This window comes from Lynx rufus, unplaced genomic scaffold (genome assembly GCF_022079265.1).
Source record: "Lynx rufus isolate CCGP_SWC_20201006 ecotype Redwood Valley unplaced genomic scaffold, mLynRuf1.p SCAF_27, whole genome shotgun sequence".
NCBI classification, from domain to species: domain Eukaryota; kingdom Metazoa; phylum Chordata; class Mammalia; order Carnivora; family Felidae; genus Lynx; species Lynx rufus.
Genome location: NW_025814842.1, coordinates 3,871,179 through 3,892,799, shown reverse-complemented (window position 1 = coordinate 3,892,799; position 21,621 = coordinate 3,871,179). Strand labels below are relative to the sequence as shown.

The 21,621-nt window shown below is 56.1% G+C and overlaps 1 protein-coding gene across 3 annotated transcripts in view; it reads right to left on the bottom strand.

The window, feature by feature from the left end:
• Positions 1 to 13,077: 13,077 nt before the first annotated feature.
• The window catches only part of WIPI2 (WD repeat domain, phosphoinositide interacting 2), a 39,196-nt gene continuing 30,652 nt past the window's right edge, over positions 13,078 to 21,621 (bottom strand). For 2 of the 3 annotated variants that reach the window (XM_047089212.1, XM_047089215.1), the window contains 6 exons: positions 20,096 to 20,166; positions 17,692 to 17,799; positions 16,583 to 16,747; positions 15,617 to 15,724; positions 14,658 to 14,788; positions 13,078 to 13,776 (listed from right to left, as the gene is read on the bottom strand). In XM_047089212.1, the coding sequence (XP_046945168.1) occupies positions 13,664 to 13,776; positions 14,658 to 14,788; positions 15,617 to 15,724; positions 16,583 to 16,747; positions 17,692 to 17,799; positions 20,096 to 20,166 (696 nt within the window). In that variant the 3' untranslated portion in view covers positions 13,078 to 13,663. The remainder of the gene's footprint in view (positions 13,777 to 14,657; positions 14,789 to 15,616; positions 15,725 to 16,582; positions 16,748 to 17,691; positions 17,800 to 20,095; positions 20,167 to 21,621) is intronic. The other variant, XM_047089213.1, reaches the window with a different exon arrangement.

Below are 21,621 nucleotides of genomic sequence, written 5' to 3'. Positions count from 1 at the left end.
AAAGAAAAGAAAATCTGTGCACAGATGTTTACGGCAGCTTCATCCATAGTTGCCCAAACTTGGGAGCCACCAAGATGTCCTTCACCAGGCGATGGATAAATACACCGTGGTCCATCCAGACAGCGGGATACTATTCAGCCCTAAAAAGGAATGGCCCATCAAAATGTGGACAGACGTGAAGGGGCCTTAAATGTGTATGTTTACGTGAGAGGAGAGGAGCCAGTCGGAAAAGGCTAGATACTAGATAGTCCCACGTATATGACGATCCGGAAAAGGCAATTACAGAGGAAGCACCAGATCAGTGGTTGCCAGGGGCTGGGGGCAGGAGGGGTGCAGAGGATGTGCAGGGCAGTGAACTTGGTCTGTATGACATTATAATGATGGCTGGGGCTCATCACACATCAGTCCAAACCCCCAGAATGTGCACCAAGAGCGAACACTCACGTCAGCTGTGGACTTTGGCCGATTATGTTGTGTCCACATAGCTTCAGGGATTGTAACAACATGCACCGCCCTGGTGGCGGATGTGGGAAATCTCTGTATCTTCCTCCCAGTTTTGCTGGGAGCATAAAACTGCTGTAAAAAATTTTAAGTCTTGGGGCGCCTGGGTGGCTCAGTTGGTTAAGCGTCCGACTCTTTTTAAAAAAAAAATTTAATGCGGCTCAGTCAGTTAAGTGTCCGACTTCAGCTCAGGTCGTGATCTTGGGGTTTGTGAGTTGCAGCCTTGCATCAGGCTCTGTGCTGACGGCTCAGAACCTGGTCCCTGGACTCTTGATCGCGGCTCAGGTCACGACCTCATGGTTTGTGGGATCGAGCCCTGAGTCAGGCTCTGCACTGATGGTTCTGAGCCTAGTTGGGATTCTCTCTCTCTCTCTCTCTCTCTCTCTCTCTGCCCCTCCCCTGGCTCTTTCTCTCTCAAAACCAAAACAAAACAAAAAACTTAAGTCTTAGAAACCACTGGCAAGCCAGGCTTTCTGCTGCTCCGACGACCAAGCGAGTATTTGTTGAGGGGTTCAGGCAAAGTCTCTGTGGAGGTTTAAGACACTGCCTCAAGTTCTCCGACCCCCTGCCACCGAGAGGAAGGTCCATGTCCCCTCATCTTGCGTGTGCATGGGTCAGGGGAGTCAGGGGGCGAGACACTGGGTCACGGAAGCTTCTGGTGCTTCTCATTGGGACATCGGCTCCTTGGGAGACGCCCCACCGCCCTGCAGGGCACTGGGTCACAGCCCTGCCCCCTGCCGATCTCCTGCTGGCCCTCGGAGCCCTCAGGTGACCCCTCAGGTGACGGCACCTGGGGACATCTGACTGCACCCTCAGGGGAGACCCCAGCAGGGGACGGCCCAGCAGAGCTGAGGACCTGTAGACGGAATCCTGAGCGAAACAAAAGGTGTTTCAAGTATGTTCTGTGCAACTGTAACCAGAGCGGGGAGGAAGCATTTAGCCAGCTGGGCCCCTGCCAGGTCCTGGCGCCCTCTGAGGTAGGTAGGATTAGTACCCCATCTCACAGATGGGACAAGTGAGGTGCGGGGAGGGTGGATACCACGACCAAGGCCGCACAGAGAGGGGGTGTGAGCCCAGGGCCGTCTGATTCTGAAGCTGGGGCCCTAGGCAGAGCTGCCTCCGTGAATGAGCCCGCGATGGTCAGCACTGTCCCTCCCCCCAGGCTGGCCAGCATGCTGACGCGGGCCCTGTCGGGCACTGGGACCTGCAGAGGGTCCCTGGCAGTGTCCCCTGAGGACGCCTGTGTCTAGCCTTCACCCACGGCTCTGGAGACCCCAGGTGGAAGCCAGGGAGGATCGTCCTGCCCCGTCCCGCCAGGGTCCTAGAGGACCACAGTCTGAGGGACAAGGCCGCCCCAGCCGTAACAGGCAGCTCCTTTTCCAGGACCCGGGGCTCAGGGATGCCAGCTGGGATCTTACCACCCATCGGCTGGAGCCACCTGTCCACCTGCTGTGCCCCTACGTGCTTTGTGAGCGGTTCCTGGCTCCCCCCAAGTTCATCTCCCGGGGGAGAGAAGAAGCCTCAGGCAGGTGGAGGTGCACCCTCCTCCCTCAGGGCCCCGTGCTCCCCGCGTGGGTTTTGAAGGGTCTGTGTGTGTGGTCTCCACGACAGCGGCCTCCAGCCTGGTATCATCCCCGAGTCTTTGGGTCGTTCTGGTTCGCACGGTCCTGGCGGGCGTGTGGCAGCCTCCGGGGGTCGGTGATCCCCAAGGGCAATCGTGGGGGGCAAACCAGCGGGCTTGGCCGCTGAGCGTCCTCCCTCCCTCCCCCAGGTCGTACCCCACCCCCACCCATCTCCTGCCAAGTGGCCTCACCCCTGCTGGCACCTGCGGACTCAGGAGCCCGTGGTGCCCAGAACAAGAACCGTTTTAATAAATGGAAGGGTCTGGACGTAAACCAGGCACAGAGAGCAGCGGGTGCTGAGTCAGGAGGGCCAACACACGCCAGCCCCGAGGCCCAAATCCAGCCACTCCCAGGCCCCACGAGCCATGCAGGGCGACCTCCCAGGGCCCTCCCGGCAGGTGAAGGGGCTCACACGGGCGCTTTAAAGCGGATCGTTCAAGTTGTAGAAATGATGCACGCCAGCGGTTAAAGTCGCCATTAAGAATTAAATGACATAGACGTATGATTAAATAAATAATACTCAAAATGATGGTTACTTAGGTTTGGTGAGGCCACAGTTAGGAGACGCCTTTTGGTGGTTTCACACAGCTTGTTCGTGGGCTCGCCCAACCCGTGGGGGCCTCCTGGGTGCCAGCTGGTTCTCCTCCCGGCCGGCCTCGGGCCCGGGGCGGGGGCTCTGGGTGCGCCCAGTGGCCTTGGCCTCCTTCACACAGTTTCCAGATACTCAGCAGGCAGAAATGCTGGAGCGGAAGTGATTTCTTCTGAGATGTCAGAGGCGAAGAGAATTCTCACCTTCCAGAGGGCCTCGTGGAGGAAGGCGGGAGGGAAGGGGCATCTCAGGCCCGGGAGGCCTAGTTGGAGGCACACGATGTGAGCCCCAGCTTCCCCAGTGACGGGACCCCGGGGGGGGGGGAGGGGGCTCAGAGGAGGGGGTGTGGGCAGACCCCCCCCGCCCCCCCGCCTTGGGCAGCTCCTCCCCCACAGCCCCTCCCGGGCAGCTCCCGTGATGAGGAACCACCGTTCGGCTTTGCCCCCTGGAGAAGCCGAGAGGCTAATAATCTTTCTCCAAACACTTCACGCATGATGCAATCCTAGACTCTCCGAGTGCAGGCCTCACAGCCGGGCGAGCGTGAGGTTCCTTGGCAAGTGCTCTTTGTAGACTCTGGAAGAGGTCCCTGGCTTCAAGGAGAGCTTCTTGAGCTCTGCCTTGGAGGAAGAAAATGTACGCGTGCGGTGTTTGCAAATGGCCTCTGCTCTCAGCGCCTGTCCGGGGTGCAGCCTGGGAGCGCAGGGGTGAGAGGCCGGGCCCCTGCTTTGCCATTATTCGCCCAGCGGACGCGGGCTGTGGCTCAGCTCTGCAGGGGAGGTTGGACTAGGCCAGACTGGATGTGATGAGGCGGGTTAACGAGCCTGGCGCGGGTGTTTGCTACGACCTCTAGGTCCTTGGCTCACTGGAGGGCAGGAGGCATTCAGCGGTGCCCGGGGGCCCAGGGAGAGAACAGCAGGTTGGGGAGGAGGGGTCGGGGTCGTTGGGGGCTCTGGCTAGCCCGACTCCAGAAAGCAGCACTTTGTCGTGGGGTTTGGGTGATGAGGGAAAAGGGCAGGACCGCGGGCGCTGGGCTGGGGCGCGGGCGAGGGTGCACTGTTTCGTAGGGCAGACTGACAACCTGTGCTCCCCTTCTTTCTCTGTCCCTCGTCCCCCTGCTTCCCCCCCCAACCCCCCGCTTCCTCTCCGCCACCCACCCTGACCCCTGCAGCTGGGGCACAGCCGGCCTCTAGGTGCTGGCGACCTCCACCGGCGACCTCCACCGGGGGGCCAAGCAGTGCTCGAATTTGCCGAATTCCTTCAACTTCCCAACTTTTTATTATGAAAAGGGTCGATCTTACAAAGTGGTTGAAAGATCAGTAGAAACAGACCCTCTCCTGGATTCACTCTGCCCTCCTTCCTTGCTGACGCCCAGCGTTTTCGTAATACGTATACATCACTTTAGCATCCCAGACTGGTCATTATTACTGTCCTTACTTTTTGGTAATAGCCTGCATGTCTTTGCTCATCATTGCTTCTCCCCTCCCCCCCCCCCACCCCCCGAACAGGATACATCTTTTCTTTTATTCTTCTATCCCTCTGCGCAACGGGTAATTATTCATTCATTGCACAAGTGTCACGGGAAGCTTGGACACTGGAGCTCTTCACGGAGCCTGGTCGCTTGGTCAAGTGCCGTTACTCAGGTCTTAGCGACGACCCTGAGTGGCCTCCTTCACCTCTGTATTCTCTAAGCTCTGCTGGCACAGAGGACTAGTGACTTGTGTTGCCTTCACAACCAGGCACCGAACTGAACATTCTTTTGTGATCCGAACACATCTGCATGGGTTTTCTTGGGCTTTCCAGGGAGACAATCTGATTATTTGCAGACACCGGAATCCTGCCTCCTTCTTTCCAGGATTTTTTAAATTTTGCTTTTAATTGTGTACATAGGTACACCATAAAATTTCCTGTTTTAACTGGTTTTGAGTGTAGAGTTCAGTGGCATTAGGTACACGCCCAATAGCCTTCACCACTATTTCCAAAGAGAAACTCTGTTCCCATCCCCCAAGCCCTCTCCACTCCCCTCCACGCCCCTCCTGAGCTCGGCAAGTGTCCTGGGTCTCCTTCAGGGCTGGTGGCCAGGGCCATCCTGTCCCTTTTCACTGGGCAGCTCTTCTGTGACTTACGTTTGGAACGTCTCTGTCCTGATGCTATCTCAGATTCAGGGTCCCACCCGAGGCTGCCGTCTGGATCTGGGGTCCCCACGCCAGGCACCTGGGCCGTGAGCCTGAGCTCACTGGTTTGCTTTTTGTTTCTCAACCTGGGGATTTCTCCGTCTTTCTTTGGAGCATTTATAGCTGGAGTGGGGGTGGTTCTGTGTCCGCCAGGTTCATTCCTGTTGCTAAAACCCTCCACGTTTCCCTACCAACCCACACAGACTCCCATGGCAATCCTTCCGTTTATGGAGCAGAAACCACGGTGCCTGCCTCCCCCGTGGGCTCCCGGGTGTCTCCTTTGAAAAGTGAATACTGTATCTATCCAACGATCAGTTGAAACATAAAGTCAGGCAAACACTGCAGAGGATTTGAGGGCTGAACAGGAGTTTGAAATGACAGCTGGGTAATCACATCTTCTCTTAACTGGCCTGTTTCTTTACCAGGTTTTATTTTAAGCGCCTCCAGCATTTGTGTGGCTATTGCGAACCTCTGCTCAGAGCTCTTCGGCAGCCAAGCTCTCCCCCGGCTTATGCAAATAGAAACCCCCCAGAAGGCAGCCCCCCACGCACACTGCAGAGCTCTGGGTTTCTCAGGCAGTGGAGGGACCGGGCCTGGGCATCGGGCCAGCAGCCTCTCCACCGCCCGCAGGGCCCCCAGTTCAGCTCTCCTGCCGTGGAGCTGGTGCATCCCTTTGGACACGAGGCGCTGGGAGCGCCCTTTCCCTTGGTTTTAAAGACACAAATGCAGGGGCACCTGGGTGGCTCCGTCGGTTGAGTGTGTCCGGCTCTTGATTTTGGCTCAGGTCATGATCTCGTGGTTCGTGGGTTCAAGCCCAGCATCAGGCTCCGCGCTGGGGGTCCTTGCTCTTCCTCTCCCTGCGCCACCACTCCCCCCCCCCCCGCCCCACCTCTTAAAAATAGATAAAACTTTAAAGACACAAGTTGGAAAAAAAGACATTCAGTGTCCCATGGGGCTGGGGAGGGCGTGAACTGACTGAAATGCTCATAGGCTGCCAGTGGAAGTGAAAACCGGTACAATCTCGGGCAGTCTCCGAGGATGGCCGTCCCCCCTCTCTTCCCACTGCTCCACATGCAGAGGTAGAGCTGGTCTCCCCCTCCCTTAGACCTGCCCTGATCTTCTGACTCGTCCAGGTCAAAGGAACGAAGTCAACAGGACAGCATACCAGTTTTTATTTTGAAAAGAAAGCCGGCAGCCTCCACGTTCACTCCTTGCAAGTCGGCCACCGTCTAAGAGGTCTGACCGCCAGCAAGCCACCATGCTGCAAGGAAGCCCAAGCAGCCACCTGGGGACGCGGCTGCCCGCGCAGCTGGTAACAACTCCAGCCACGTGAGTAGAGGCCTTTTGGGGGTTCGAGCTGATGGAGAGCGCCTGGGTCCAGCCAGACTGCAGTCGTGATGAACAATCGTTTCAAGCCGAGTTGTGGGTGATGGAAGTCTGGTGCCATCTTCTGAGGCTGGACCCTGGTATACCTCATGCTCTGGCCACCCCGCTCCTAGGGAATAACCCCACAGGAGTGTCCCCAAATACGTATACGAGAATGTTTGTAGCGACAATGTTCGGACAGCCCCAACCTGGAGACGTCCAGTAAGACCCACACGTCCAGCAAGAGAAGTACGTGTAAACAAGTGATGTCAATGTCACTTCCACACAACGGAAAACTACACGGCCACGATGACACGTGGGAATTTCCTGAAAGGCCAAGAGAAAAATGTACGTAGATGTCCTCTTCTAAATACATCCCCTGGGACAGTGGGGCTGTCTGCAAAACCCAACAAAAAGTCTTTTCATTTCTTCCTCCATTCATGGGTCTGTCGAGTTTTCATGGATCCTAAGTGAAATGCTCCGTATTCGGAGAAGTTGCAGGCTGCAAGTGAGGTCACCCGGGAGGAGGGGGCTGTGGGTGTGCACCAGGGGTGCCCAGGGAGGGGAGACCTCCCGCCAGGCCTGAGGACCTGCCTGACGTCACATCCGGCTGCCCACGGGAACCCGGAAGAGAGTCCTGGTGGCTGGGACATCGGAGGTGACCTTTCCCCTGCTGTATGTAGGCTGAATGTGCCCCAAATCCATAGGTCAGATCCTAACTTCGGGGTGCAGCCCTCGCGAATGGGATTAGTGTTCTTATAAAAGAGACACCCGCGGAGCTCCCTTGCCCGTCCCGCCTTGCGAGTCCGCAGTGAGAAGACTTGGTCTGTGAGCCAGGAAGCAGCTCCCTCCAGACACAGAACCCGTCAGCCCCTCGGTCTGGGAAACCCCGCCTCCTGAGCTGCGAGACACGCACGCGCCACGCACGCACGCAACGTCACGCCCCTGCCGTCCGACACTTCCTGGCCGTCTTCTGGCTGCGACCGTAAACCTTCCCTCGGGCGGCCTCTGTGCCCCACACACAGATCCTTTGTTAGAGAGCAGATTCCAGTGTGGGGACTGGAAAGATAAGACGCCCGTTAATAGTTGAGGGAGAACACGATGTCGCGGCAGAGCTACATAATCATGTGAAGAGATCAACTTATAAAATGCCGTCAGAAAAGCAGCTGGAAGGAAACACACCAAAACGTTAACCCTGCATCAGCTCAGGGTAGGGGTGGAGGTGGCCTCGGTCCTCTTTATCCATCCCTATTTTTTTCGGAATTGTCCGCACAGACCCTCTCGTTTATGATCAGAAAACCGTTACCAATGTTTATGTTGAACACAGAGCGGGTGGGAGGGGCTTCAACCAGGAGGACCCCACCCCTGTGTGCCAGGACCACCGCACGCCCGCTTCCCAGGCGGGAGGCAGAGGCAGCTCCCCCTCCCACACCGGCCCGCAGGCCTCCTGCGTGCTGCGCCCAGGAAACGGGGCCTCTAGGCCCGCACCGCACAGATGCCTGCACGGCCCGCAGCTAAGACAAAGAGGAAGACGGCGAGGGCCCCCTCTGTGGGCCTGCTCCCCACGTGTCACGCGCTGTGGGGCGGCTGGGAGAGTGGCCCAACCTCACTGAAGGGCCGAGGAGAGGGACCCACAGTGTCAGGGCGAGGTGGCGTGTCCGGGTGAGGCGGGACAGCCGTCCACCCCATTATGAAAACCTTACCTCGAGGGATTCCAAACAGTCTGCTGCTGGAGCGTAACTGCAAACAGACCATGTTTTATTTGCATTTTTTATTCAGAGAGGAGCCCAGCAACCGTGGCTCTCACCCGCCACTGCAGTCGGTGAGCGTTAACAGAGTAAGCCGGAAGGTCTAAGCCCCGGAGGCACAACAGGGTAGCTACCTTTAAGTTCAAATCCAGCAAGTTAATGATGGCGTGTTCCCGCCTGTCACAACCGCGCCGACGGAAGGGATGAGAAGGCAGGTCCCCTTGGAGCGCACGCCCAGCAGCGACAGAGCCCTTGTGGTCTGTCCCCATGACCTCCCAAACCCCATTCCCTCTGAAGAGCCTAGCTAGTGACACAGCCAACGTGGCCTGGCATTTCCTTCCCCGAGAGGCTATGCGATGAGCATGACCAGCCCCGGGGGGAGCCGGTGACCGGCCGCAGCTGGGAAGTCATGTAAATGGAAGGGAGCGCTCCATTTAGAAGCCACCTAACATCATTATCCCCCATTACTACAGGTACTGCAGTGGTGACCAGGGCAGGCAGGGCGAGACTTCTAAGGGCTTCTTTTTAGAAACTCACTTTATCTTACTTAAGAGCTTGTTCTGGGGCTGGCTCTCTGGAAAGCTGGTTTGAACAGGGCATCCCAAGGGCGTCATTTGAAAAGGTGGTTGGAGTTTGTAACGTTCCCCATTTAATATGCACCCTGCCTTCTTGTTTCAAGCGCTTCAATCCCTACAGGACCTGCGTGCCTTCACGCGACGCCCATCTTGGCGTTCCCGCCGCGTGGACACGTCTGAGCCCGCTCGTGTCCTGGGCCCGACAGACTCCGACTAGACTGGGGAAGGTCAAGGGGTGTCCTCCGGGGAGAAAAGGGGCAGCAAAGAGCCCACGCGCTCTGCCCCAGCCACCCCGCCTCACGCTCCCTTGAGACAAAAGGCCCAGATGCTTCTAAAGGCACTCAGATACATCTTTGTGTCAATCCGCTGAAATAAGCACAGGAGGAAAAAAAAATTACAAATGTTCTCTGTAAAAAAAACCACGACGACCGCGGGCGCGTGCAAAGACTCACGGGGTCTCGTGTGCCTCCCCGCAAACCGAACTGCTGCGTCAGCGCCCTCACACAGGACGGTGGCTGCCAGACCGACGGCGTGCGGTCCCAGCAGGGACGCGGCCCCCACGGCTTCGGGCAGTCGCCCCCTCAGAATCTCACCTGCTGGGGTCCCGGCACGCCTTTTCAGGACATTAGACGTGTCTCCGCCTTCGACGTAAAAAGGAACAAGTCCTCCAGCCTGGAGGGAGGTCTGTGACACAGCAAACCGGTGCCCAGGAGGAGGCGCTGCCGACAGAAGCCTCCAGACTAGCGCTGCGCCCCGGTGACATCGGGGCCCAGGCAGGGGTGCGGGCGGAGCTCCTTCCGCTACAGCCTCCTCCCCAAACAGAACCCCACGGCCTCGGGGGCAGGGCGAGCGCACGCACCTGCTCAACCCTGCCCAGCCCGCGAGGGGCGGTGTCCTGGGAACATCTGGCAGATGAGGCCAAGAACACTAGTGGACAGGAGCGTGTCGTCTGTTCCACAGAGGACAGGAATCAGCTCCGGTGGAAAACCTTTATGAGATGTCACTTGGGCTTCAGGACTCTGATATTCTGCTCAAGTGGTCGAGGCAGAAGGACGGCGCATTGAAACACGAGACAGATGAGATGGAGGGCCTGTGAGGCGGCAACGAGGCCGCGAAGAAAAGGACATCGCAGCTTCTAATTTCTTAATGCAGTTATAAACGCTAACAGCAAGGGGCCTTCCGCTCGGATGTGGAATCGGTAAGCACATTTCCCCATGGCGTGCGCGTGCGCACACGCACACACACACCTTCCCCCCTTGGCCCCCTCATGAGCACATGCACCACACACACACACACACACACACACACACACACACCCTCCCTCCTTCCCTCCCTCCCCCCCCCACCCATATACACTGGCAGCACATACAACGGCTTCACCTACAAAGGAAATGTAAGAAGGAACAGAAATTACAACTCAGTAAAGAATGATACAACCTAGGAGTGAGGAATCGAAACAGTTCCTTTAAATTCTGAGCTTTAAAAAGATTTAATTTTTCCAAATTAAAGACTTTCCTGGTCAGATATCAGGGAAGGATAAGAAGGGTTGGCCACGCCTCAAAATCCAATTTTTTTTGTGCTTCACAAAATCCACAGAATGAAAAGGTACAATACGGGCCAAGGGTCAGGACCTGGTAGGAGCCCAAATATACATCAGTGAGACCGGCTTGGCAATGAGCTGTCATTGTACGTTCTCAGTAAGAAAGCAGTCATTCACAAAAGAGAATTCTATAGAAAGCGCTCCTCCCACACAGAATACCAATGGCTTGAACGCACTCTTTTTCGTCTGACACCACAGAACCCGATCCAAAACCTTTCCGCCCGTCCACCGTCAGTTTAAGAATTAAGTACACTTGTAAAGTAACATATTTGGATTTTCAGCTGCACTAGCTACAGAATCATACACGCATGTTAGCCGAGGGCTCCTGTCATTCCCCGCATGCAAAAGACAGGACCTACAGACACATAGGGCAGGGGACAAACAAAACCAAACCAGCATGGCCCACGCACACCCCGCAGACGGCCGCACAAAACCTCGGACGACAGCGGGAATGAGCCCGGAACTCAGCTCCCACCACTGACTGGCCTGTGACCCGAGCACATCTAGTCTTTTCTGTACGTGACCCACCATCTTCCCCTTGGCTCCCCAAATGGATCTGAGTAGGCAGCGCCCAGGAGCCCCTCCTTGCCGAGCGGGGGGGGGGGGGGGGGCGGCGGCTGCAGGGGAGTGGGACAGACGAGGCACGAGCTTGTGGCCTGTGCCGGCGGAAGGGAGTCTGCTCTGGGGTGACCGTGGAGTCTCCCCCAGCAACCCTCCTGCCCAAGACCCACTCCCGCAGCTGCTCAGGGTCCTGGAATCCGGGAGTGGGAAAGGCAGGGACGACAGGGAGCCACGTGACCTTGACTGGGCCTTATACTCACACTGTTCTCGTTTCACCTTTCCCACCGGCTCAGTATTCAAACGAGAACCGAAGAAGAACCATCGGTTGCATTTGGTCAGACGAATTTCTGTTTCAAAGGTTAACCGGGCACTCGCAGCAGGCATGTCCCGTTTAGGCAGCGGCCCCTCGGGGCAGGGACAGGAGGAGACCGAGGCCCCAGGCCCACCCAGGCCAGGTGACAGTACGGCGCCAGGATCGGGGGGCTGCCGCAGGCGTCTTCGGCTCCAGCTTCCACCGGACTGTGGCTTCCGCCGCTTCAGGAAACACAAAGGGTTTGGTCCCAGTCCACACCGCTCTATGAAGCAGGCTTCCGGGTTTTGTTTCCTACCCCGTGATTCTTTCGGAAGTTCGGAAAGTGAGGACATAATAAAGTTACTATCTGCGTACGGCTTCGAGTTCAGCACGTCAGCGCCCCGTCTGGTTCGGCTGGCGTCCCGTCTTGTTTAAGCCTCGGGTGCGGCAGCAAGAGTCCTGCTAACGTGCATCTCAGCGGTTTCTCCCAGATTTGTCCTCTCCAGCGCCCCCCGCATGTGCCTCCGGCCTGCTGATGCCCAGGCACAAAGGAGCACCTGGCCAGCCCTGTCGGTGCCCCTTGGGACAGGGCAGGCAGTGACAGTCACAGCCACTCAGGCCACCTTTTCTAAGCGTCCGTCCCACCATCGAGGAGATGGCGGCTGACAGGGCCACCAATCCCAAAGACAGACAAAGCCACGCACTCCTGGCCAGGAGGAACCACAGAGCAGACGTGACTCCTCACGTCGCCACAAGCGTGCAGGCCGACGCAAAGGTACCCAGCTCGGCAATACTGAACACACAACAGGAAAGGCAGTTCTCTCTTTGGTAGTCAGGAGACCCTAGCTGAGGGCCCCACGTCCGCCACGCGGCCTCTGACACTAGTTTTCCCGTGAACACTCACCCTGGCCAAATGCACCACCAAAGACATGGAGTGCAACGCCTTGCTCCAGAGGGAACAGCGAGTGGGCCTTCCGGGTCTGACTCGGGCAGGCCGTGTGCTGCGCGGGGCTCAGCAGACGCACACCCTATCACCCCCGTGACTGCGGGTCACGCTGGCAGGCGTGCCAGCCTCCAGCCTTCAGAGGAAAGTAGAGTATATTCTGCCCTCACCTTCGACTAATACGGCACGTCCACTCGTTGCCACAACCGGCGTTTCTGGAGATTTCTGCCACAGTCAGAGCTTACTCTGGGTGCCCCCTGCCCCTAGGCTTTCTACCTGATCCGCCGGGCACACAGCCGCAGGCACTTGGAGCAGGTGCCTCTCCCCCTTCTCCAGGCCGCACGACTGCCGAGACCAGACAAATACAACCCGGAGCAGATGCCTCTGCCCCTCTCCCGCCTCGGTTCAAATGCCCGACAAAGGGAAAATGGAGGGCAGACACATTTTTGCTTTTTCACTTCTATCCTTAACTGTCACCATTCCACAGAATCCACCACGATCCTTTATGCCGCTAACTCCGTTTGAACGGCCTCAAAACTTTACCTGCTAGGTGTCTTGGTTTGGAATGCAGAGTTTGAGGTATCTGCGGTTGTTTCAGGCTGTGAAAACGAAAAGGGAAGCTGGGCAAACACTGGGACCCGTGACCACAGACCCACGTCACTCTGCCGGACAATTCCGTAAGACTAAATGGAAAAGGCACGTATCACACTGGAAGGCAGGCGCTCAGAGCCAACCTCCCCGTTTCTAGCTCTCTCTACCACTTCTGACGCAGGTGAGGAGAGCCCCTGACAGTCAGCGGGGCTCAAGGTCAGAGGACAACTCGGGTAGCCACCACGCTGTAATTCTGTGCTCTGTGGGTCCAGGGAGCCGCTACTAAATTCCCTAAAAACAAACAAACCCCCCACACAGTTATTCAACAGGAAAATTAAAGACCAGATAATTTAATCACACAAACCAGACCACTTTCCTCGGCGCTGGCCTTCCCGGGTGCTCTTTCAAGTTCACGCGCTGTCCGAATACAAGGTTTTTAATGCCAGAAAGAATCGCTCTCCTCCAATACCCACGTGGAAAATAAGGCCAGAAACAAAATAAAAGTCCAACAAGCAAGAATTCCCAGAGTAATCCAATCTGGAAAGAATTTAATTAACAAAATAAAACGGGGAAAAGGGCCTGGGAGGGGCTCCAGGGAGTGAGCACTCCTCCCCACGGCTGACGCCCCAGCCTGGCGAGCCCACAGAGGGCTCTTGGACCCGCCGAGCAGGTCCGCCTGGACACCCACAACCACTGCGCGATGCTGCCGTCCCCCGAGGACGCTCCTCACTATATACAGATTTTAAAAACCAGACAACTGCGGGTGTCGTAAAGTGGCTTCTAGCTCTCCTCTCCTCTGCTGGCTTGGCACATTAATGCATGCAAAGCAAGGAGGTTTCAAGGGCTTCACCGAACAGTTAATTTTGGCAAAAAGAGAAAACAAACGAAAAGCTAAGATTCCTAAGCGGGATTAAAAGCCACTGAAGTGAAAACAATGTATTTCTCGACAGTATGGAATGACACTACGGCTACAATCTTTTTTTTTTTCTTTTGAAGTCTCTGCCGTCCTCTCCCCAACTCAGATCAAAGTTCATAGCAGCATAACACAAAGTCCTCTGTCAAGCCAGTGTCCTCTGCTTCAGGGGTCAGAGTTCACAGGTCAAGTTCAGTCCGTCCGAAGAATCATAGGGGGGTGCTCGCTGTCTTCCTCCAGCCGCAGAGCGCTGGCCTCCTCCTCCAGACACGCGCCGCCCGCGGCTCCCAGCTCGTCGGCGTAGGCTGCAAAGAGACAGCGCGGCCACGCTCAGGGGCTGCGAGGCAGGACGGCGGCAGCCAGCGGCCACGGAGGCCGCGCGGGGGACACGGCCGTTGGCGTGTTTACAGGCCGTGGCGCACACTAAGTCTGAACTGTCCTCCCTCTCTGACTACAAGCCTTTCGCGGCCTTGGGCAGCCCCAGGTGAATCAGGTATTTTCCAAAATTCATAAACGTCAAACGAGATGGCTACACAGTAAGCGGGGCTTCCCGACAGCCAGGCTGCAAATTTTCCTCCACAGACAGAGTGGGAACAGTTCTCGAACTGGTGATGCGGGGTGCTCGTCACCAGACACCCAGGGCCTTACCCAACAGAAAGGGCCGCTTCACCGCAGAGAGCAATGGTGACACCTACAGTCTCCCGTGGGAGCAAAATGACAGGATCGCCCCCCTGAGGTCAAGGTGGTTTTGGGGGTGGGGGGTGGGGTGGACACCTGCATGGCCTCCCCTGTGTCTGTCCCGCAGCAGGAGGGGCCCTGAAGGCAGGCCTACAATCCCATCCTCCCAGGGCCCCAGTGCCTCCCAGTGCCAAGGGGGTGCCTCACGCTCGCCCGGTGAGCGATCACACAGGACCAAGGGCGCCCCCTTGGCAACGTCAAAATCGAGGGTAATATTTTAGCAGCAAGCCAGGAACAATTCACACGCACCCAAAGCAGCCTGAGCCATCATGACTACTCCTTCGAAAACGAATACAAGTAGTTCAGCCTCGAACCACCCCCCCCTTGCCAACAGCGTGCCTCAGGGCACCGCCTGTCCCGGCCCAGGGGAAAGGGCCGGGGGGGGGGGGGCGAGGGGAGCAGCACGGGCCGCACACATCTACCTCCGTGCCTGTGGCACAGCCCTTACCAAGTCTGGTCGGAGACGAAGGCACGTGAGTACCTGTGGCGACAGCCGTGCCGTAGGTCTGCGTCACTAGGGGGCAGTCGTGAGAGGCCGAGTCCAAGATTTCATTGGTGGTCTCCATGCTGCCGTCCAACCTGGAGGGAGGGAGGAAAACAGACGGCGAGGCCGTCAGGGATCCTCACAACTCAGCCTCGTGGGCCTGTGGGGCCAGAAATGCCCAGAAAACCCAACAGGCTCACCCAAAATGGACACACGTGTGCGCTCCCTCCACTGTGCTGACTAGAAGCTCATTCCCTGTGTTCGCTCGGATTTCTCACCAACATTTCTACCTGGGAAATCTGGTGAAAGTTACACCCACTGAGATAATCTCCCATTTTTAAGACTGAGGATCATAAGTAGAATCTGCTATAAAAAAAAGACCCCCAGTTATAACGTTACAGTATTATAGTATCATTGTTAGGGGAATTCCTGCGTAATTCAAAAAAAGCAAAAGCAACAGCAAACTGCACTCTTCCCAATGAACAAATATGAATTTCTTCTTTTCAAAGAGAACACCTGTGTCCCACGTTGAGGCAGCAGGCTCTCCAAGAACACTCAGTGTACCGTGGACGACACCAAGAGCGTCATCCCTTTCCTGGAAAAGGCTAAGTTCCCGCCTCAGTCGCCCCGGCCCGGCCCGGCCCGGGGACGGACGAGCACAGCGCCGGCCGCCTGTCCGATCTCTACACAGTCACCGCACTGGGCCACCAGCAGAGCAGCGCCGAGAGCCGGGGCCCGCACCCTCACCCAGTTCTGTCTGCGCAAGGGAGTCTCCTCAGCGGCACAGGCCAGCCCCGCGGGCACATGCCCGTCTGTGTCACTGGCTTTTGGGGAACCGGGCAAACGCACGGCGGTGGGGGGGGGGGGGTGCCTGACATCACAGTACCCGCGTTGGCGGTGCTGGCCGGCTGAGGCCCACTTACTTGTGCTGCTTCATCAGGGTGCACTCGCCTCCCTCCTGGGGGTCCAGGTTGTACATGTACAAGTACCCGTCGGAAGCTCCCACCAGTAGCCGGGGAATCTTCTGAATTCTAGGAAGAATCAGAAGGAGCCCGATTCTAGGACCTCCGCTTTCATACAACATTCTTGGTAAACCAGGAGCCTCGCCTGTGGCACAGCCAGGAAGGCCTCTCACCCCCCACCCCAAAGGAGCAGAGTTAGTTTCATGCGCTCCACTGGTGAGAAGAGAGATGCCGCCCGCCCGCCGCCTGAGGCCACAGCATGGGGGCTGCGGGTGCACTTCGTGCGAATCGACACCCAAGCCCACAGAAGAGCTGGGAACAAAACCACTTCCATGGCTTCTCTGAATGCTAAGCGTAGATATTTCAACTACGTTAGTTGGACAAAGAGGAGGTCAAGTAACGTTTGTTACGTGCACGGAATCACGAAGACGTGCTATCGCGGAATTTTCAAGACAGTATCTCCCTGCGTGGCTACACTCTGGACAATCCGACGAAGCTCACCAGGCGCCTTGTGCATTCTGAAGCCCCACTCCAGAGCGACACAGACAGCCCTGGACTAGGTCACACTGCAGGTTGTGTAGGTCCCAAGAGGTTAACTATTGGCGGCCTCCTATAGTTCAGATTTAGGCGGTTTCTTTAGTAACACGACCAGTATTCCCAACAGAAACAGAAAGAGGAAGAATTTTTGGATCAGAACAACGCAGGGGAAGCATTTCAGTCCAGTAACGGTGAAGAGGCACTTGGGGGTTCCCTCCACTTCCACCTAACTCTTGACCAAGCTTTGCAAAGGCCTAAGTTCCGGGCTGTTCCCGGGCCGGGAGCAACTTAACGGGGCCACACCTCCACCGTCTGCAGTGATCCGAGACCAGGTTCCTGACTGGATGTACCCTGGCAGGAGAGAGAGAGGTGACCCCTGTCCCTACTCACGTGGCCAGCGAGCAGATGTTCTTGTGGCCACAGAAAGGCAGGCGGACTGTGGCAAAGGCCCTGCCCTGGTTGAACATTTCTGTTACTTGGGAGGGCAAGTAGCTGGTGGACGCCATGAGCACTTTCCCGAAGTACCCGGTCCAGGTGGTGGGCTCCTCCTGAGGTCTAGAAGGAAGAACCATTATCAGATACACAAAGGCGGACTCTCCACCAGGAAAATGACCAGGTCTCACTCATAGAAGCAAGTATCAGCCCTGAAACTGGAAGAGGGGTTCCCCACACCTCGGGAAAAAGGGGCGTAGAGAACGACGAAGTCTCAAGAGACTGGGGACGCTGTGGGCGCATCTCCTGAGAAGGGTCAGAGGAGGCCTGTCAGGTTTCAGAACCTAGAAGAGCCTTGCTCCCCCCAGGAGGCCACACGAGACGGTGGCAGACAGGCAGGCTCCCCACTTTGCAGCAGAAGTGAAAATGCACGGGGCCAGATTCACGACCCGCCCTCCGCCCCAGAACTTTTCAACAGGAAGTCTGTGGAAACCTCATGAGCACACATCTCAATTATTTCCCCAGAGCCCGATTTTGTTGTTGTTCACCTGGATGCATTTGTTAACTTATCGTAAATATTCCTTTGAGTAAGACAGCACGTGAACTAACAACACTCAACTTTGTGGGTGTCTTTTTAAAAGTTAAGAAAAGAACCTCTCCTTCGCTGCGCGCACCCGTCAGAGTAACGCGGAATTTAAATCAACTGCTTTCAATGCAGAAACCACCTGTGCGCAGGCTGGAGCCAGCACGCACTCCCACGTCTTGTGTGGGTAAAGGCAGTGGTACGAGGGGACGTGTGCACAGACCCCAGGACGTCCCTCTTCACACCACCCCCGTCGCCCAACCTCCTGTCCTGCCTCACTGCCTCATCTTTCAGGGAAGTCATTTCACCGCTGGGCCCACATCTGGCGACACTTACTCGAGAGGCAGCTCCGGGGTGTTTACTGGCAAAAATGTCTAAAGGCAGGACAACATCCGTGCTGGAATTTCCACCCAGTCAGTGGAAAAAGTGCTTTGTATTTTTTTTTTTTTTTTAAAAACAAACGTGTCTCTGCAACTCAACTCACTTTTCTTTCACAGTCTCGAGTTTGAAGATGTGCACAGTCTCAGTGTTGCTGGACGCGGACAGGAACAGGCTGTCCATGCTGAAGGCCAAGGAGCAGATGCTCACACACCTGCGGGTGAGCAAAAGAGGCCTGAGTGATGCGGTCGCCCGCAAACCTCCAAGGGGCGATTAGCAACCTTTCTCCAGGGACTTTAAAGTCAGAGAAGAAAAGTTCTCGGAATTGGCATACTTGAGTCTACGGACATCTTTCTTATTCCTCTCCAGACGCTTTTTCAAAAATTTTTCTGAAGAAAAGAAAATGTTTTAAAGATAATAAATTAAGAGCAATTCTTTACCATACTGCTGGCTAATTTTCTTTGAAATTCCAAATAGCAAAGGGATTCAGGGCTTCACTAAACCAGTTTTAGCTGAATCAGGCAGGATTTACAGCACTCAGGTTAATAAAACAAAGTCCAATAATTCAAATCCTCGCAATTCTTAACATGCGAGGCAGACTGGCAACCTTGGTGGTATCTAAGAGGAAAGCAGAACTTTCAACACGCTGAGACTCTCCAGTTTATCTTAAAAACCGCTGTAAAAATCCCAAAGCCTCAAATGAACCTGCACTTGCTCCTGATACTTAGAAGTACAAGATGCGTCTGCCCCGTCAGGTCGGTACGTGTTTAACGGGTGCCTGGTGAAGTGCCGGTGTCGGGCCAAGCTCTGGGGATGAAGCGGGGAAATCAGGAAGGGCTCTTGCTTTCACGGAGCTTCGGTGAGCCGGGTTCGCGGACAGTAATCTGCCGCAAGAAAGGAGAGCCGGAAAGTACGAGTAGGCGGCGCTAGAGACCCGTGGAGGGAAGGGTTGTTGCCACGCGAGGGTCAGCAGTCGGCCGGGTCACAGACTGACACCCAGCACAGGAGACCGCACAGGCGAGACCCCGTGCAGAGAGTTCCCTCTGAGGAGCGGGCGTTCAGTGTGGCCGGAGCTGGGAGTCACGGGGCCAGGGCAGCCGAGCTGGAAAAGCAGGCAACGGCAGGCCTCACGCACCACGGCTGGGGGGTCTGCGGTCGGCCCTGCCGGGAGGAGCCACGCCTGAACTCCCCCAACGGGCGTGTGCTTTACTGACACTGACACCCTCAAAGAGCAACCTGGGCCACGGTCTGAAGAATGGACCGAAGGGGCCGACGACAGAGACCGAGGCACACAAGAGGTCAGACGGCGGTGATTCGAACTGGGAGGGCAGGGGCGGAGGGGACAGGGGGTTGGTGGGACTGACCCAGGGTGCCGACACCCCTGCCACCTGACTGAATGGGAGAAAGGAGCCAGTGTGGAGCCCCTCTGACCCAGGCACCAGGTCGATGATGGCGGTGTTCACCAAGATCAGGCACGTGAGCGATGAAGGGCAGATGGGGGGCACCTTCTGGTGGGTCACTGGGGGGCCCAGCATCCAGCAGGCAGGAGAAATACAGGCGCGTGTCAGGAGAGCAGCCTGGGCCACACACACAGGTGGACCCACCAGCACACAGACAACCCGGTTTAGGAGGCTGTGGGAACCTGTGGGGCCGCACAGCACAGGAGGAGAGGCTCCAGGGCAGAAGTGAGACACAGGGAGAGGAAATGGAGAAGCAGCAGCAGTAGAAAAATCGAGAAAGGTGAATGTAAGGAAAACCAAGAGAAAAAAGGCAAGAAACCTAGGAAGCAGTAATGGGGAGGGACTGAGGCATCTGGCTTTGGAGATGGGACCCTAAAGCACGCGTGTGCCGTCTCTGGGAAGGACCCCAGGGATGAGAGGGAGTGCTGATGCACAACGCAAAGTTCCCAGAAGTGGGGGTGGCCAACAGCTGCAGGTTCTGGAAAACCTCCCGGCCCAGTTCCCGCCCTGGGGTGGGCACTATCGGTGGCCCCTTCAGGACAGGGACCAGAGCCCTAGAGCCAGTCCTGTGGAAGAGGACCCAGGGGGTGCCAAGTACAGAGCCAGCAAGGTGTGCAGAAGGACAGGGAGATTAGCGGACGGAGCACCAAACGCTGAGGGGTTTTCTGAGTAGAGGAGCAGGACAGGAGCGTGATGAGCAGGTCGGGAACTCACGGGCCTGCCACCTCAGAGCAGGCCGAGGAAGCCACATGGCTCCAGGGGGCCCAGTCAGGCCGCTTCCTCCTCATTCTTGGGCTGCCTGGCCACTGCCCTCCGTTCTGGGGGGGGGGGGGTGGCAGACAGAAGAAAGCCAGCTGGCGTTATAAACGTGCTCCTTTACCCGTCAGGACGACTCCCAAGTCCCCTCTGACCGTCTGGCTGGGTTGAGAAACACTTGTGCATTGAAATGGGGCTCTCAGGGCTGCTTTAAGTTTCCACTCGATCCAGAGAACACACACCCGAAATCCAAATGTCAACTCCAAAACCAGTTCTGGGACTTCTGTATCTTACCTCTTAACTCCTCTCCGGAACTCAAAGAGTTTCTGTCCCTCTGGAATGGAAAACACCCTAATCACGGTCCCCTGTGACAGGTGAAAAAGGAAAGAAAAAGGGATTTTAACCGAGTAAGCCCAGCCTTTGGTCTCCTGCACATCAGACTGTGAAGGAAACACAAGGGGTGCCACTCACCAGCAGCTTCCACACGCCCCCTGCGCGCCAGCAGCACCCCACTCTGCCCACGGGAACATTTCCCGCTTCTACTGCGTACTCAATGTTTACGCTTCTCTTCAAATGCGGCCGCTGTAACTCCCTGCTTGCTCTAAACCCCGATACCCTTGGAGTCAAGTGTGCAACAGTTCTGGTCCTTCTACGTGACGTGAAGTTTAAACTCTGACGAGCCGACCCTGCTGCACATCAGGAAGCATCACCTCACTCGGTGATCTGAGGGGTTCAAGGACCGCCCCCCCCAACCCCCCACCCGGACAGCCTCTCTTGCTGCTTCAGGTTGAGTCACTGATCAAGGGAACCACTGGCTGGAAATGCTACTTAATGGCCTAAAAACGAGTAAGTCCCAACTTATACGTGGTAGGACCAACACTAAGAAAACCCATATGACTCAGACAAAGGAGCGTATGAACGAGCAGTGAGCGGCCCGACTTCCCCGTGTGGGGATGAGCCATTCTCAAGATGCTAGTTTCCTGCCGCTGCCCTGGAGAATGGGGACGTGTGCCTGGAAGGACAGGACTTGAACATCCGAGAGAGTAAGACAGAACATCCAAGAGAGTGAGCACGAGTAGTGCTTTTGACATCCAGATGTTAAAAGAATACTAACAAGCTACGGTCATAAAACACACAGGGAAGAGACTCCTAGGAAAACCTGAAAACAGGTAGTATCTCAAATGTGCGGGGGCAGGAAGAATTACTCAGAGGGTCACCTGACACCAAATGCGTTTTGGAAGGTTCAAACTCTTTAGTGTGAAAACCATTCTATGATATCTGACGTGTTTATAAATAGTAAAAATAAATAAATAACTAAGCTATAAGCGACCTAATTACAGAACACCAGGAATCGTTTCCTTCTGGAAAACCTTCTTTAAATATAGTGATTCTCTCTGGATAAAAAGATACCAAATGAGTCTGCCATTCTTGAGACTTGAAGAGGATAAAATAGCACACTCATCTACAACAACAACCACAGCAAAGGTTTTGTCCTCTGTAGTCTAAATTTTCGGATGTAGAAATTTATTTTAATGGCATACCTATTGCGTAATACTAACTAACGGTGAGCTGGTAAGGAGCCTCGCTGTGCCCACCGAATGCAGGATCCAGCATATAGCTGGACACGGCCCGGCGCCCCTCGGGACGGGATGCCGCCAAGGGCTAACCCCACGCACCAAGAGTATTCGGGCTAAAAGCGAATCAGAAGATTGCTCTTCATTGCCCAGAAAGCTCCAGTTCTGTTTTTACCGGCCTCGAGGCTCCACAAAATGCTTTAGGGTGCTTCTCTGACCCGATGAGAACGATGGAGACGAGACTTT